The sequence below is a fragment of the Pygocentrus nattereri genome, chromosome 9, assembly GCF_015220715.1.
Source record: "Pygocentrus nattereri isolate fPygNat1 chromosome 9, fPygNat1.pri, whole genome shotgun sequence".
Lineage (NCBI taxonomy): Eukaryota > Metazoa > Chordata > Actinopteri > Characiformes > Serrasalmidae > Pygocentrus > Pygocentrus nattereri.
The window spans coordinates 12,695,410-12,711,143 of NC_051219.1; the positions used below are offsets into that span (position 1 = coordinate 12,695,410).

A 15,734-nucleotide genomic window follows, 5' to 3' on the forward strand; every position below is an offset into this window, starting at 1 on the left:
CAGTTTTTCAGAATGAATGTAGACTCCTTTCTTATCAAGTATCCAGATAACCTGTTGTCAGATGCTGAGGTTTTATCCAAAGCACCGAGGCTTAGTTCTAACTGCTTGAGCCGGTCTCTGTTGGCAAATTTCTGCCAAAATCTGTCAGGTTCCGAGCCTCAATGAGAGAAAAGTCTCTCTCTATTAAGCAGGCAATTATTTTTGACTGACATACTAAATGCAGAATACACAAGAAAAGGCTCAGCATTCTTCTAAATGATTATGAATCGCAAAGCGTTCTGGTTTGAAACTGGGAGAATCTGTTTTATTTACATAAAACTTCAACATGATTCCCAGCTCAGAGGTCCATATTCCAATGACTCGACATACAGCATTCATGAGCTGCCTATGCAGTTTTACTTACATGATGAAGCATCCATAGACTGTGGAACTTTGACTAGCTTTTCAGTGTATAAATCAAGTTTTGTGTCCTTGATGTGAATTTATTTTCACAATCGATGCAATAGCAAAAAAATAAGCACAGACCAATATATCAATTATCCGCTACTATCGGCTGCTATTAGTCACCAGTGGTATGATTGGTATTATCAATAATTCTCTGACAAATAGCGTCATTTTATTTTATAAGCAGTGCATTTTGTTATAGATATGAAAGTGGATAAAATATGCTTCATCAGAATGTATTTATTACTTTCAGTAACTCAGTAACATTATTTTTACAGTGTTAATCCAGAGCTCATGTGAACTGATCATGAAAATCACAATTTCCATATAGTGAAATTTTCATCAGTGGCTGCATTTCATAAAACAATGACTGTATATACAGTCTGTTGTTCCACCATAACCCTCTTGCCCTCATACCTCATGTTTTGACAGCAACTGTAGTTTTTCACTTTGCTGTTGCTTTTATTAGTTTGCTGCTTGTTGATTTATCTAACCAACCGACAAACTTTTCTTGTTGTTAATGCATTATTAACGTGTAACCTTGCCACCACTAAAAATTGTTGTGGCCGATATCTCAGTTGTAAGAACTTTTAGCCCTGTAAGATCGCAACTTTTTTTATGTCGGTCAGGCCCTGCTTGAAAGCGCAATCTACAGTGAGAGACTACTATGAAACAAAAGTTTAAGGTACTGTAAAACATTTAACCAATTTGCCTGGCTCTGATTCTAAAAGTCAGTGTAATGATTGCATTCTATTTTCCAATCAGTGACCGTCAGCCTTTCCACACTTACAGTCGGTGAATTTACAGAAGTAAACAGGACTGTACACACAATTAGCAAAAGTACACCAGTGCTTGTTAACACTGTAGACAGTACTGTGAAAAATCTTAGGCACGTAATTTAAAAACACTCTCTGGTGCTTTTTCTGATTAAATCACCATGTAACATTAAAATAAATGCAAATAAAAATCAAAGAATTTATTGCTTTACCTCCCCCCAGACAGAACACTTGTCTTTCTCAAGGAAAGGTTTGAACATGGTTAAACAAAAATATTGACTCATAAAATCAATACTTTTTACATTGGTCTTTATTCTAGCTTTAATGTTTTCTGAGCACTGTCCAGTTACATGGCTTTGTCAACTGAATTGGCCTGCAGAAAGATATTTGCACAGCAGTGTATAATGTATCTTTGTTGGACAGGACGTTTTCACGTTCTTGTCATGTTGTTCCCTGACATTTTCATCCCTGTCATCACCAACACTTTCAGCTGATATATACTCGACTCATTTGATGTGCTTTAGTGTGTTTTTGCGCACTGTACTTTAGCATTTTTTAGAAATGAGACACACTTGGACGCTTACTGGAAAGCATATGAATGCACGCAGAGGGAGGGTTGTCATTTCACATAAACGAAATGCTTTCTGTGACTGCAACCACTGGCCTTTTATGGTTATACATTATACCAGTGAATTCACAGCATGATCGACACCCTTTCGACTCCCGTAAATGACAGACTGAAATAGTTTTTTTTCTGATTCTGACCGGAGACGCATGAGATTTGAAATACTTCCCTCGCGTTTGTGGGTAATTACAGCAGTACCTGCCGCAGGTGCTGTCTGACATTCTGCGGAAATCAAATCAGTGCCGCCCGAACTGCAGCTCTGAGATGATAAAGAAAGTGTTATTAGAAAAAGAAGCACACGCTGTTATCAGGCTGGGTGATCTACTCCGGCCACACCCCCACTTTAACACGACTCCAATTCTGCCCCTCCACACTGGCCACTTTAATACTTCACAGTCACCTATCAAACACTGTTAGATGGCTGGTATAACCTATTATAATGCTGCAAATGTGGACTACCTAGCATTTGTACTATTCTATGCTGCTGGTACAGTTTACATATAATTTAAACAATTAATCTACTTACGTCCCAGTTCTTTGCATTACTGACATTGCTATTATCGTGTCAAAGCCTTGTTACTCCCTTTTTTCTCACTACCCTTCATATTATGTAAATATTTCCTGACAAACAGATTAACGTGCTGTAAAAAAAAAAGATTTATTATTTTAACTTGAAAAGGGTAATATGACTGCCTTAAAGGTTTGGCTCTAATAGTAAGTTAAGTCTTGCATTCTGTTTATGTCTCGGAAATTCAATACAGGGTTTTGAATGAGGCAGGTTACGTACTTGTTAGTAGTAGTAGAAATGCTCCAAAATAAATTCAATTCTTGTTATTAATGTTAAGTTTTACAGATAACTGAAGCGAAGAAGTGTTTGTTTTTTGTGTTTTTGTGTTTTTAGCCTAGTGTTGGGTGCTTGCTGTATAGCATAGTAGCGTACGATCTTTATTTATTTGCATTATCTGAGGTCTACGTCTTGGTCACTTGTACTGTGTGGTCGAGTAAAGACTGAACCTGTTTTGTATGTGCACTGAAGCTCTAGAGGAATGTTGTTTCTTTCATTTAACTCTTGTTTATGCTTGGAACTAAGGAGCAAAAGATGTATAATTTAATAAAATGATAATATTGGCCAGTACCAAGCATGAACATTTAGTGACACTGTTGAAAAAACACCAGTAAAACTTCTATATTTATAACCTGCTATTATAATTAACAGACAGTCTAATAGAAGAATATGAGAAGGTGTCATTTCCATCCATCCATTTTCTAAGCCACTTCTCCGTCAGGGTGCTGGAGCCTATCCCAGCAGTCTTCGGGCAGAAGGCAGGATACACCCTGGACAGTTCGCCAGTCCAGGGTAGACAGACACAGACAGTCACTCACACCTAGGGGCAATTTAGCACATCCAATTGACCTGACTGCATGTCTTTGGACTATGGGAGGAAACCGGAGAACCTGGAGGAAACCCACGCAGACACGGGGAGAACATGCAAACTCCACACAGAGAGGACCCCGGTCGCCCGGCTGAGGAATCGAACCCAGGCCCTCCTCGCTGTGAGGTGACAGCGCTACCCACCGTGCCACCGTGCCACCCCTAAGGTGTCATTTTGACTATTCAAATTTTTTAGGCTTCTAATTGATTAATGAAGTGATTGGTGTTCTAATACAGGGGTATGGATTTCAAAACTCATGTCAGTATTCATTTTACTTCACTGGGTATTCACATAAAGCATATATGGTTTGGGGGTTATTGTCTTTCATTTTGTTAAAGTTGTTTTAAGTTTTTTTTTAACTAAGCATGCGGCACTAAAATTTGCCTTTGTTCATACATAACCTTTTATAAGTTCAAGTGGGACGACATGCTCATCAGAAGTTGTTACAATAGAATAAAAATTGTATTTGGGTGGCTGTCAATATACCTTGGATAGGAGGCCCAAATATAGTCATAGTATTCAGTTAAGTCCTTAAGAAGACCATGTCGTCATAGTGGTAGGAAAACTGTAACTCGGATACATCAGAATGACCACAAAAAAGATTAAAAGATACGTAGACACTTTAGAGGCAGTCCCCAGAAAACACCATGAGAATACAATTGGTGGACTGGATCCATGAAATTTGACAAAAGCTAACAAAACTGCCAAAGCTCTTAAATAATAAGCTCGTACCTATATATCAAGCTGAAGTCAGCTTCTTATTCGTCAGCTTCTCATTTGAATTTTCCGTTCCACCTCTTTGTATATATGTGTATAGCTATTTGTGTGTATAGCTCTTTAAAATCGCACAAGTTTTTCTGCTCTGTTTTTGTGCGTCCTTCTCGAGGTCCAGTTTTGATTGGTTCAGGAGATTGGCATTGCCGTATAAAGCCAGCTTGTACTGGAGATGTTTTGTTCATGTTTATTTTCTGTAGTTTCATGTCTTGGAGCAAAAACATTAGGACGCTGGTGATGTTGTTCCATCTAATCTCTCTTGGTTGGGTCAGGATTAGATCATTTAGAGAGAGCTTTCTCCATCTCATCATGAAATCAGTGGATGGCATTTGATCTTGCAGCTGTCAAGTGCATGACTGTTCCTTCGAAGAATGGCCCTCATCTCTGAGAGAATGTTCCAGATGTCTTTGATGCTAAGTGCTCACTTTTTAGGTTCAGAGAGGAAAATGCTGGAGCTGTAGAGGAGCCACATGTGTGTGTTAAAAAGGAGTTATTTTCCTGAATGGAGCTGTCTTTTACATCATATCTGTTACAAGGACCATTGAGCTTGCTCACCATCTTGGTCCATTTGAAGGACTGTAGGTGTCTATATCTGTCTTTCGCTATGTGTATGTGTGTCAACTATTTTTTCTTGACTGCCCTCCACTCATCCCCCACTTTTCCGCCAGAGCATGAGGCTAAACTGATAAAAAACACAGCAGGTGTGCCACTCTTCAAAAGTTCAGAAGAATTTTCTTATTGCTCCCCCATCCCAACCCCCCCCCCAAAAAAAAACACGCACCATCAAGCGGTATTTTAGAAAACCACAGTGTGACTGTGATAAAAAGGCCTAGTGGGTGGAACCTCTGCTGGCACAACTCCGTCCAGCTGGCTTCAGGAAAAATTAAAGGAAAAGAGAACACAGGCTGTGTCTGAAAGTATTCTGAGGCTGAAAGGCATCCAGTCATGTCCAGATCGAATGTTTGTATAAAACACTGCCTACTGAGTTTCCTTAGTTTGACCGTTTTTTAAAGGCAAAATATAAGTATCATTTGCTGCCTTATGTATCCCATAATCCTGTGTGTTAGCACAGCTAAACAACTACTGTGTTCTTTAAGTGCTTCATTTTGTTTTGTCATTTTACAACAAGCAGCTCTTTATTATGTATTTATTATGTATTTATGTTCAGCTAATGATTAGGTAGCCTAGCCAATAAACCCAGTACTTTGATTCTGTTTCAAGCATTAGAGCTTCTTTCTGCAAGTGTAATTTATGTACAATATCCCACTTTGGTTATAAAATGTTCAGTATTCTAGTCTTCTTAAAAGACATTGCTTTGGGTAAAAGATGTAACAGTAATAGGTTGTTGGTTAGTGTAGTGGTTAACACCTTTGCCTTCTATGCTGTAGACTGGGGTTCAATCCCCAACCAGGGCAAGCACCCTACACTATACCAAGAAGGGTCCTTGGGCAAGACTCCTAACACCACCTTGGCCTACCTGTGTAAAATGATCAAATTGTAAGTCGCTCTGGATATGAGCGTCAGCCAAATGCCATAAATGTAAATGTAATACAGCTATCAGTGAGCTTTTGGTATCTTGGCCACGCCAGGACGTATCACTGCCTTTAAAGTGCATCTCAAATGCTATTTGGTTGCAGATACCTTCCTCACAAAATTGCCTTCAACAGCACTGACTTATGAGACAGGACAGGCAGCAATGTTTCGAGGCAGTTGCCTTTAGTTTCGGACATAGCCTCAGTTTGAAACAGGCACGCTTGAGCCTGCACATTTAAGCCTGTCATATCTAGCTACAGTTAATTTGGTTTTACTTCTTATGGGACCCACCAAACCTGCCTACTGACATTTTTCTCACTACTGAAATAATACACTTTAATTCATTCATTTAGAAAAGGCAGGTTATTACACCCACATTAGGCGATTGTGTCTTCTTGTAAGCTTCTAAGACATAAATTACTTTTCCTGTTTAAATTTGTTTACAGTGAAAACAAGATAGCCATTAAAAATTATTAATAGGCTGCAAGATAATGTAAAATATAAAATTAACTCCTGCTTAGTCATATTTGTGAAAAACTACAGGGGTAAAACCCACAAAAATATGTTGAAACAATAGTATTTATCAGTATACCGTTGAGCAAAAGTTTGAATACACCTAGTCAAATAACATCTAAAAGAAAATACATAATTGCATCAGATTGAAATGTTATTTTAGTGCAAATTACAATTTGCAAAGTGCAATAACGTTTATAAAGGCCACATTTTCTGTTTTATTTTACAATAATGTTTGGAAAATAAACTGTAATGTATTAAAATGTTCAGAAGTGTGCTCTCGGTGCAAATGACATGTTATTTGACCAGGGGCACCCACACTTTTGCATAAAACTGTATGGATCACGTCAGTTAGACTTTCCATCAGGGGACCTCAAAACTGAACTGTCAAATAATGTTGCATTAGCGGCAAATTTTGCTTCACGTCTTGGAAGAACTTAAGTCTTTATGGGAAAACCTGTTCACTCAATGGCCACCTTGGCAACACCCAACGGCTGTTATACCCAGTCATACAGTACCATGCACCTTCCTCTTTGAGTGGAGAAGAGACCTATACAATTAAAACTGCAAGACAGATTTCAACAACATATTTGAGATAACTGATCAAATCTGACAAAAAAGGTAAATACGTAATTACTGGCACTCAAATACAGAACAAAAAAAAGCTTGTTTGTGATTGTTCTGGACAATGAGGGGAACCTTTTCTGCTTGCAGCTTAAACAGCAAGCTGATTGGCTCATTTTAATGAGGGAAAAGACATTTTTGTAAGAAGACACCATGTTATAACATGTCTGGAGGAACCTAGCTACTGCATGGAATTACCAATGGCTTTATTGGGAGGATATTGGGTAAAAACAGAAGAAACATGATCATGGCAAGAATAGAACTGATACTATATCTACAGTTTAACAAGTAATACAACTCATTAGTTGACCCTGCATCATCTCACATAGAAGGCCCTTATATGCCAGTCAGTGATGAAGTTCAGATCTGTTGGTAAAGAATGGCAAAAGACCAGGCCATTCAAAACACCAGGATCATAAATATGCTACACCCAGCCTAAAAACTCATTATATTCACACTGCCCACTTCCCCACTGTAGCAAGATGGTCACCCTGCTGAACCTGAACGCGGGTCGATTTCTGAGTATTCAGAGCTAATGAACTTTCAGTGGTTTATTCAGCTCACCAGTTTTCTGCAGCACGCTTCGCTTATGAGCATCAATGAAAATAGATAGCTTCCCACCTTCCTGTCACAGCTTTATTAATAGAGCTAGTTGGTCCACTTCTCCACAATGCAGTGGACTATTACAGCACTCTTTCTTTCTCTCTCTCCTTTTTCTCATCCTTAACACTTTCCTTTATAAACAGTTGAGGGGATTTCTGCATATATTTTGAATGGACCACAAATCAACTGCTTTAGCAGAGGATGAGAATGTGCTATGCATGCACACGGCATATTTTCCGTCCATCCTCTCCCTGAATGACTTCATGCACAGCATCAAATGAAAGCTGTACAGAATTTATTTGGGTGGCTTTTTTGATTGTTTTTAGATTCATTTTTAGGTTATATGTTTAAATGCATGCAGCATGAAGATGTGCTTAACCATAGACAGCATCAGTTGAAAGCTGTGTAGAATTCAGAGTGTGTGATGTGTGTTTAAATGTATGCAGTGCTAAATGAAAGCTGTATAGGTTTTTTTGAGCACCATAATATGCATAATAAAGGTCCAGCGTTTCTTCTGAAAGGTATTAATAGAATGTCTGTCCCCTTTTGCTGCAGTAACAGCCTGTACTCTTTTGAGAAGACTTAACATTATGTTGGAACATTTGCTTTGGTGATTTGATTGCATTCAGCCACACTTGGGTGATTAGTTCTGGATCACAAATACCACTCCAACTAATCCTAAAGGTGTTGGATGGAACTCCATCACTAGAGAACACAGTTCCCCTGTTCTGCGGTCCAAAGCTGGAGTGCTTGGCTTTAGACATGGTGACATAGACTTGACCATGTGTTTAAGGTTCTTTATATTGTTTTCATTTGCGGGTATGTCTTCCCCCCTCTCTCTCTCTCTCTCTCTCTCTCTCTCTCTCTCTCTCTCTCTCTCTCTCTCTCTCTCTCTCTCTCTCTCTCTCTCTCTCTCTCTCTCTCTCTCTCTCTCTCTCTCTCTCTCTCTCTCTCTCTCTCTCTCTCTCTCTCTCTCTCTCTCTCTCTGTAGGTTTGGTCGAGTTTGCACCCAGAATGTGAGTATATATTTCAGCTGGAGAGAGAGGAACAGCGGTGTCAGAGAGAAATCGCTGAGCATGCAAACCTCAGCACCCCAGGTAAAACACTATTCAGCTTCAGTTTTAGTTATGAAGACAGACTAGTTAGCACAGTCATACATTTCTGACCTCACAACATTTCTTTGAAATGTTGTACTTTATATTTGTTCAGCAATTATTTGCACATATTAATTGTATTGATTTGTACTATATTGGAGTTCCTAGTATGTGTACTGTCCATCTGTTAACCCCTTTGTAACATTTTGAGCACTAAGAACTAAGTAGAAGGTAATAAATATATGGCTATGTTTGTTAATAGGAATGATTAAAAGGCATTTTAAGACACATTAGCTTGTATCTAATATAGCCAAGGCTATCATCTGCATTCCACAGCCCAAGATAACTGGCACTATAGCAGGTAGCCTCTCTTGCTCCTCAGCCAGCTGTCCTCTGCATCAATGCCACAGCTGGCCTGCTCGCCCCCTTAAGAGCCCCTCTAGTGACCCCCACAGAGACCCTTTCCTGCTTCATTTACTTACTGTTGTATAGAAATTTACTTAAAATCACAGTTTTCCCTGCTGCTGGCTACAATTACAGACTGTAGTCCCCCTGTGTTCTGTGTAGAATGTATTAGCCCCCTTTACCTCATTCACCAAAAATCAGGACCACCACAGGACCTCCACTGCAGTACTGAGAATGATCTACCACCTAAATAATAACCACAAGTTAGATGTACATAATAAAGTAAGCTGATATAATGGTGTAAACAACACACCAAGCATCTTTTGGATTTGAAAGTAGCTGGGCAGTTTTACGTTGGCCAAAAATGAATGCATATTCTTTTAAATATAATCATGATCGATTCAGATTGATTTGAACAAAAATGATGGTGTTGAATCATCACCTTCAGATGAAGGATATATTTGTAAATAAGGATATATTTGTATATTTTATTTGTATAGTTTTTGACATAATTTGAATATACTTGTTGGCCTTTACATTGTATGTAAATTTCATGATGAATGGACCAATGAAACGACCTAATATGACTGGTTCCATTGGCTTACATTGAAAGTAAAGAAGGTTTCTTCCTTCTTCTTAGAAGTTTGGAGATATGAGCTTTCCTTCCGACAACAGCAATTTTCATCGCACTTAGTGATGTAAGGCTTGGATGCAGCTGCTCAGCCTTAGAAACCCTTTCCATGAAGCTCTCTACGCACTGATCTTGGTCACATGATCTTTGGAGGTCTGGAAATTTCACGACTGGATGTTTAACACGTAGCATCCTATCACAGGACCATTCTAGAATTCCCTGAGCTCCTGAGAGCGACCCATTCTTTCACTAATGTTTGAAGGTGCTTGCTTTTATATACTTGTGGCCATGGAAGTGATCGGAACACCTGAATTCAATGATTTGGATGCGTGAGTGAATACTTTTGGAAATATAGTGTATATGGATATATATGGTAAATATATGGATATATTTATTATGAATATATTTTTTCATCCACGGAAGTGTGTGGATAGTCCCTTTCCATAATCTCCTTATAGCAATTAACCAAATTAAATAAATTATTCAATTTTGCTTAATATTAGTATGTGCTGGTTCCACTGAATAATCTGTCAGACTTCACTTTTGTTACATTATTCATTTGATGTCATTATTATGAAACATTCTCTTTCAGTAGCTTTCAGTGGTTTAGGAAAATCACAGTCTTTGGCAGGTTTTCTTGGCACACTAAAATTCACTTTATTTATGTGTGTGATTTGAGTGCATAAACTGGAATGACAGAAGAGCTGCCACCAATCCCTGACCACAGCAGAATGCTAACATTACAGTGTGAGAGCTTTGAATATCCATCATGCTACTGTTTATCTGCTTACACATTCTGTCGGTGCATATGGTTGAATAATTATGTGTGTGTGTGTGTGTGTGTGTGTGTGTGTGTGTGTGTGTGTGTGTGTGTGTCTTTGTGTGCATAGGCTGTCCCCCAGTATGGGACTCTGTAGTGTGCTGGCCAATGGCAGCAGTTGGAGAAACTGTTCACTCCGCCTGTCCCGCTGTCTTCTCTCTCTTTAGCAACAACACAGGTACAGTGACTCCATTACCACATTCAGCAAATACACACCACATACTAGCAGATTATCAAGCATTCTAAGTTACTTAAAACCACATAACAGTGTAACATCAGTTCAGCAGTATAGCCGCTTTCTGCAGGCCCCTAGTGGCCTAACGTGCCACAGCTTTTTTTAAATACTTTTTAAAAATTAAACTCATAATAAATCTAATCCTTTCACTTTCTCCTTCATAGACTCCAAAAAGCTCTTAAAATACCTTTTAAAATATGTATTATTTTCACAAGTTGAAAACTTAGGTTAGGGATAGGGTTTGGGACAGCCACCTCCCAGTAGAGCATGCCCTATAAATGATGATTTTGCATATGTTTAGCTTATTACTATCTCAGTTAATGCCTTGGGTTTAAATAGATCATAACCTGACAAAAATGTTATGATCTACCGTTTAAAATCTAAGGTCTAAATACTTAATTTTTTTTTTTGTATTGTTTTTTTTTCCTACTGACATCTCAAAAACGGTACACAGTCCAAAAAGAGATCAACCACTATACTTCATTGGCAACCAGGTAATCAATAATACTATCTGCCCATTCTGGGCTGTTGTGTATTTTGTTCTCTCAAAGGAACTGTCAAAGAATAAAATCTTTTCACACACCACCTGCATCCAGTTAATCAGTAACCGTGCACCACCCGCAACCATCTAATCAATGCTGTCATGTCCCCACACTGCAGGGTTTCTCTCATTTTCACAGGAAGTAAGAGAACCAACAGAAAATAAAAATAAGCCTTTGAGACATCAGTTTGGTGTCTGCTGGAGAAATTACAAAGGTTTTAAAATTTGTGCCCAGAGGATGCTCCTGAGTATCAGAAACCCACAAAAAGCAGACCAAGGCATGCCCTGAACAGTGACAGGGCTGGACATGTTGTGGAAGAAAGGAGGATGCAACTGAGGGCCACCAGAAATATGTGCATTCATTCCTTTCAAAGCTCTGGCATAGTCACACATGCATGGGGACTGATCTTAGTGTGCAGAACACAGCTCACACACACACACACACTGTATAGCTGTCAGTGGAATAAAGGGAGAAAATGGGGCAGCCCTCTCATTTTTTCAGCTTTTGTGATTTTGTCGTCTTTCTTATCAAGACAACAGCTGCATGCCTTTGTCGGTGCATTTGACTAATTAGCCTATTCAGTAGTGCTTTGCACAGTTCAGTAACTCAGTAGCGCTTTGTAAGGTATACATTGTCTCAAAGTTGCTTTAAAGAAATCTAGGTCCAACCTCCTAATGAGCAAGCGAAGGCCAAGTATACCCCCTAAGCCTACATGCATTGACAGGAAAAGCAGCTTTTATAAAACAATTTAGCCAGTTAATTTAGCCCCACATGGAACCAATCGCTAAGCCACTTCAAGCCACACACATAAATCAAACAGCAAATAAAACTTTTACATGTACACCAGTGGTCCAATAGTAGTCTGACTGTTCACTTAGCATAGTGTATATGGTTTGGTCCAGTTTCTTAGACAAACTAAGAGCACAGTTAATCATCAAAGTGAAGCTACACATGTAACCCATCAGCACATTCCCACTAATCATCTTTAAACCAGTGGCTGATTGGCCAATGTAGCTGATCTGCTCTGATGTGTTAAGTGTCTGAAGTTTGCCTCTGGCTGTAATAAGAGGTTAACTTTAAATGGAACAACTCATTGAAACGACGTACATGTAATTTTGGATGGTTTGCATTGTTCTTTTCACACATTGTGAAAAGCAGAAGGCATTTTCAGATTCTGGGAAAAAACACAAACATGTGAGGCTTTGTTTCAGCAGAAACTGTGTGCATCCTTAAAAAGGTAAGTTTGAAGTACAGACTTTCAGATTCAGATTGTCTGCTGCTTTGTTTCTGATAGGTAGCCGATTTCACAGGTGTAGAATGATGTCTGGTCTTCAGTGAATCCAGAGTTGAAGACCTCTGCTATAGACAAACCATTTTTGGTTCCGTAATAAACCTTTTCCTGAACAGTTATTTGAAGAACCATGTTTTTAAATGAGTACAAAAGTGAAGGAGCTTTTAAAGTGTAAGAACGTCTACATAATGTCAATGGTTTGTAGTAATTAAAGGTTTTTGCTATAGCCAGAAGTCCAAAAGAAGCATTCATGAGCCTTTATTTTTATATCATTGTCCCTCGCTGAGAAAATATTCATCAATAAACAAATGCACCTGCAATCAGTGGCCTTTCATCCTCTCGTTGCGTCACACAATTACTCAGTGATGAGGAGATGAAGCGGTTCCAGATGCGAGCTCAGCAAGCATGTTTTAGTTAAAAAACAATCATAGTGTTGTCTATGTTGATTCAATTGGAGATTAAAGCACCAATAGAAAAGCTTCTGCTTTCAATAAGATCATTCAGGTGAATGAAGGGAATGGCAGCTGATTACTGCTGCTTATTGGCCTCTCTTTATCTACTCTCAGCTCATTTGCCTCTTTGTTTGCCCATTGCAGAAACATTATTCTTTAGAGAAAACTGCTTGCTCTTATGAAAATTAGCATAGCCCAGTTCCATTTCCACAAACATTATAACATCTCTCACTTATCATGTCCAAATGGGAATAACCATGCTGTGGGAGTCTTCTGATCTTGTTCTGATCTTTACCCACCTGTTGTAGATCTGCCTACAGTGCTTTTTTGCCCAATTTTGAGTTATTTTCCTTGCATGACTATGTAATAAAATGGTATCCAGTGGTTGTAATGTGGGGAACTGACTGTTCTTTAAAAAGACTTAAATAATCTTAAATCAATTTTAAAAATTTAAGGTCATGAAATGTTTCAAATGTTTTATTTATTACTCTTAGAGGTATTACATTCTAAGTTGATGCCTAAAGACTGAGTTGAAAAGAGTCATCATGTATCATGTTTATGTATTGGCATCAGCAGATACGGTACTGTCCAAAAATCAGACCACCTTTCATTCATTTCTTCAGTCAAAATATCCATTAAGTGCAAGTTACTCATCCTTCAGTGTCAGGAAAAAAGCAAATTTAGCAGGAACTTACATAGACACCCCAACATACTGTATTTTAATAAATATTTATTTTATTGTACAATTGTATAATTTTATTTATTTCATTAGACTTGCTTTGAGTTTTTCAAAGAAACCTGCAGGGATATTTTTCCACACCTCCAAAGTTCAGTCATGGAAGTTGCATTTTCTGCTTCTCATGATCCAAGTAATCTCAGTCACATTCAGTGATGTTGAGGTGTGGACTCTGGGGTGGTCAGTCCATTATTCTAAGATCACCAGTAGCTTGTTTGTTTGATTTTGATGTATGAAGAAGAGTGAGCTCCAAGCTACATGCCATGCATATAGTGTATCTCAAAGCATGTATCAATATTTGATTTTCAACCAGTCTCATTGTATAAAATATGACGATATTAATACATCCCATATTTGAGTTCGTTTCCATAGATGTGCAATGGAAATGGTATTTTTCTTTTGATGAGGTATTTAAAAATATATTAAAACGTACTTGAGTTTGATTTGAAAAATCATACAAATAGCATTGTCTACTAAAAACAGGAGGCCCAGGAGTGACCACTGGGGGCAATAAAAGCCTCTAGACATTTTCCAAATCAATTTTGAAGAGCATGAATTCCAAACCTAAGTTACAGTATATTGCAGTACCAATTGCCCAACCAAAAAGGATCAAATGAAAAAAGCACATACTAGAGTTTGACTAGAGAGTTTTTGACTGAATTTTAGTACAGACCAAACCAATAAGAGCTTATATGAATCATGTATTTGAAGAAGATTTGCTCATTTTTAGTGTTAATATGTACAGCATCCTTCACTGATCAAGGACCTGTTTAGCATTAACTTTTTACATGTGTTCATGTTAGGATGTGAGCAATGAAGTCTGATTTAAGATCAGTATTCATGTATGCATAACCATTTTTCTTAAACTTTAACATATGACTCATGGTCCTGCAGGTAAAGTGAGTCGTAACTGTACCAGTGCAGGCTGGTCACACCCTTTTCCCCCATACCACGAGGCCTGCAGCGTGGAGGATGACATCCCAGAGGTTGGTGCAGCAAACAATACGTTCTCATCCCCAGTTCCCTCAGTCAGGATCTGTTTTATTGTGTATGTCCATCATATTTGGAAACTTTAAAGGTGCCCATACATAAAAAACTATATTTTATGTGAAAGCTTCTGTTCCCCTAAGACTAATATGCAGCCTTAAAGGACTAATGTGGTATGTAAACAAAAAATTTATTGTTTTGTCTCCAGTCCATACTGTTCATATATGGAGACTAAGCTGCTAAAACCACCTGTTTTGAATAAAATACTCTTGTGATTTAATGAAAATCAAAACACTTACATATATCTACCTATTAAGCCTGCAGTATTTTAGCCCCGTCCACTCATGGTGAAGGCACAAGAAGTGTTTCAATCCAGACTGCTTTTTGAGTGAGGCAGACAGTCAGAAAAGAGATGTGTGTATATATGTATGTATGGTTGAAAAATTATGTGGACATGAATAATTTTTGGTATATAAAACCACACAAAAGGCGTTTTTGACCTCAAAGGAAAAAAAAAAACAAGAAAAGTGTTGGATATATTTGATATGAGTTTGATGTACTAGATGTACACAGTCCACATTTATTATCTGCTTTCAGTTCAGCTTGGTTGTGATGTCACACATCCTGTTCAGCCTACAGCAGCTTAAGCCATCAGTTCAAGTTGACATGAGGAGGTATCTGTTTATTCCAAAGGATAAAGACAGGTTGGAAAATGGTCATGTATAATTGAGTATTTTTTCATTCATAAAATGATACCAATGATGTAAGTAAACTTCAAGGGAACTATTAAAATACAAGAAAATGTAGAATATGGGCCCTTTAAATGAGGCATACGCCTTAAGTAACAGCATTTGTATTCACATCTGTCGTTGTTTTTAATACGTTTTTGAGTGTGTGTATAAATCATTCTTTCTAGACAGATCAATGCCATAGTGGGATTTGTAATTAAAAACAGAATCACACTGGTGAGGTTTGGTAACTGAAGCATGACTGTAAACCATATGGGACTTTGGGAGGTTTAAAAAACAATGAGCTACAGAGGATCCGATTTAAAAAGATCTCATAATGATCATCAAATGGATTTTAGACATAATTTCAGTGTGACCTCGAAGATCATCAGTAAATCTCTTTTGTTTGCTCAGTAGCATGTTGGCTGTGCTATTATCATCATCTGTCTGAGTCAGATAGCAGCTAATTACCCACAGCTGTAATGGGA

General features: G+C 38.2%; 1 protein-coding gene across 1 annotated transcript in view; it reads left to right on the forward strand.

Annotated features, from left to right (window-relative positions):
* Positions 1 to 15,734, forward strand: part of ghrhrl (growth hormone releasing hormone receptor, like) — a 47,169-nt gene that overhangs the window by 11,693 nt on the left and 19,742 nt on the right. Inside the window, exons 2-4 of the mRNA XM_017711488.2 lie at positions 8,317 to 8,422; positions 10,346 to 10,453; positions 14,426 to 14,517. Of these exons, the coding sequence (XP_017566977.1) occupies positions 8,317 to 8,422; positions 10,346 to 10,453; positions 14,426 to 14,517 (306 nt within the window). The remainder of the gene's footprint in view (positions 1 to 8,316; positions 8,423 to 10,345; positions 10,454 to 14,425; positions 14,518 to 15,734) is intronic.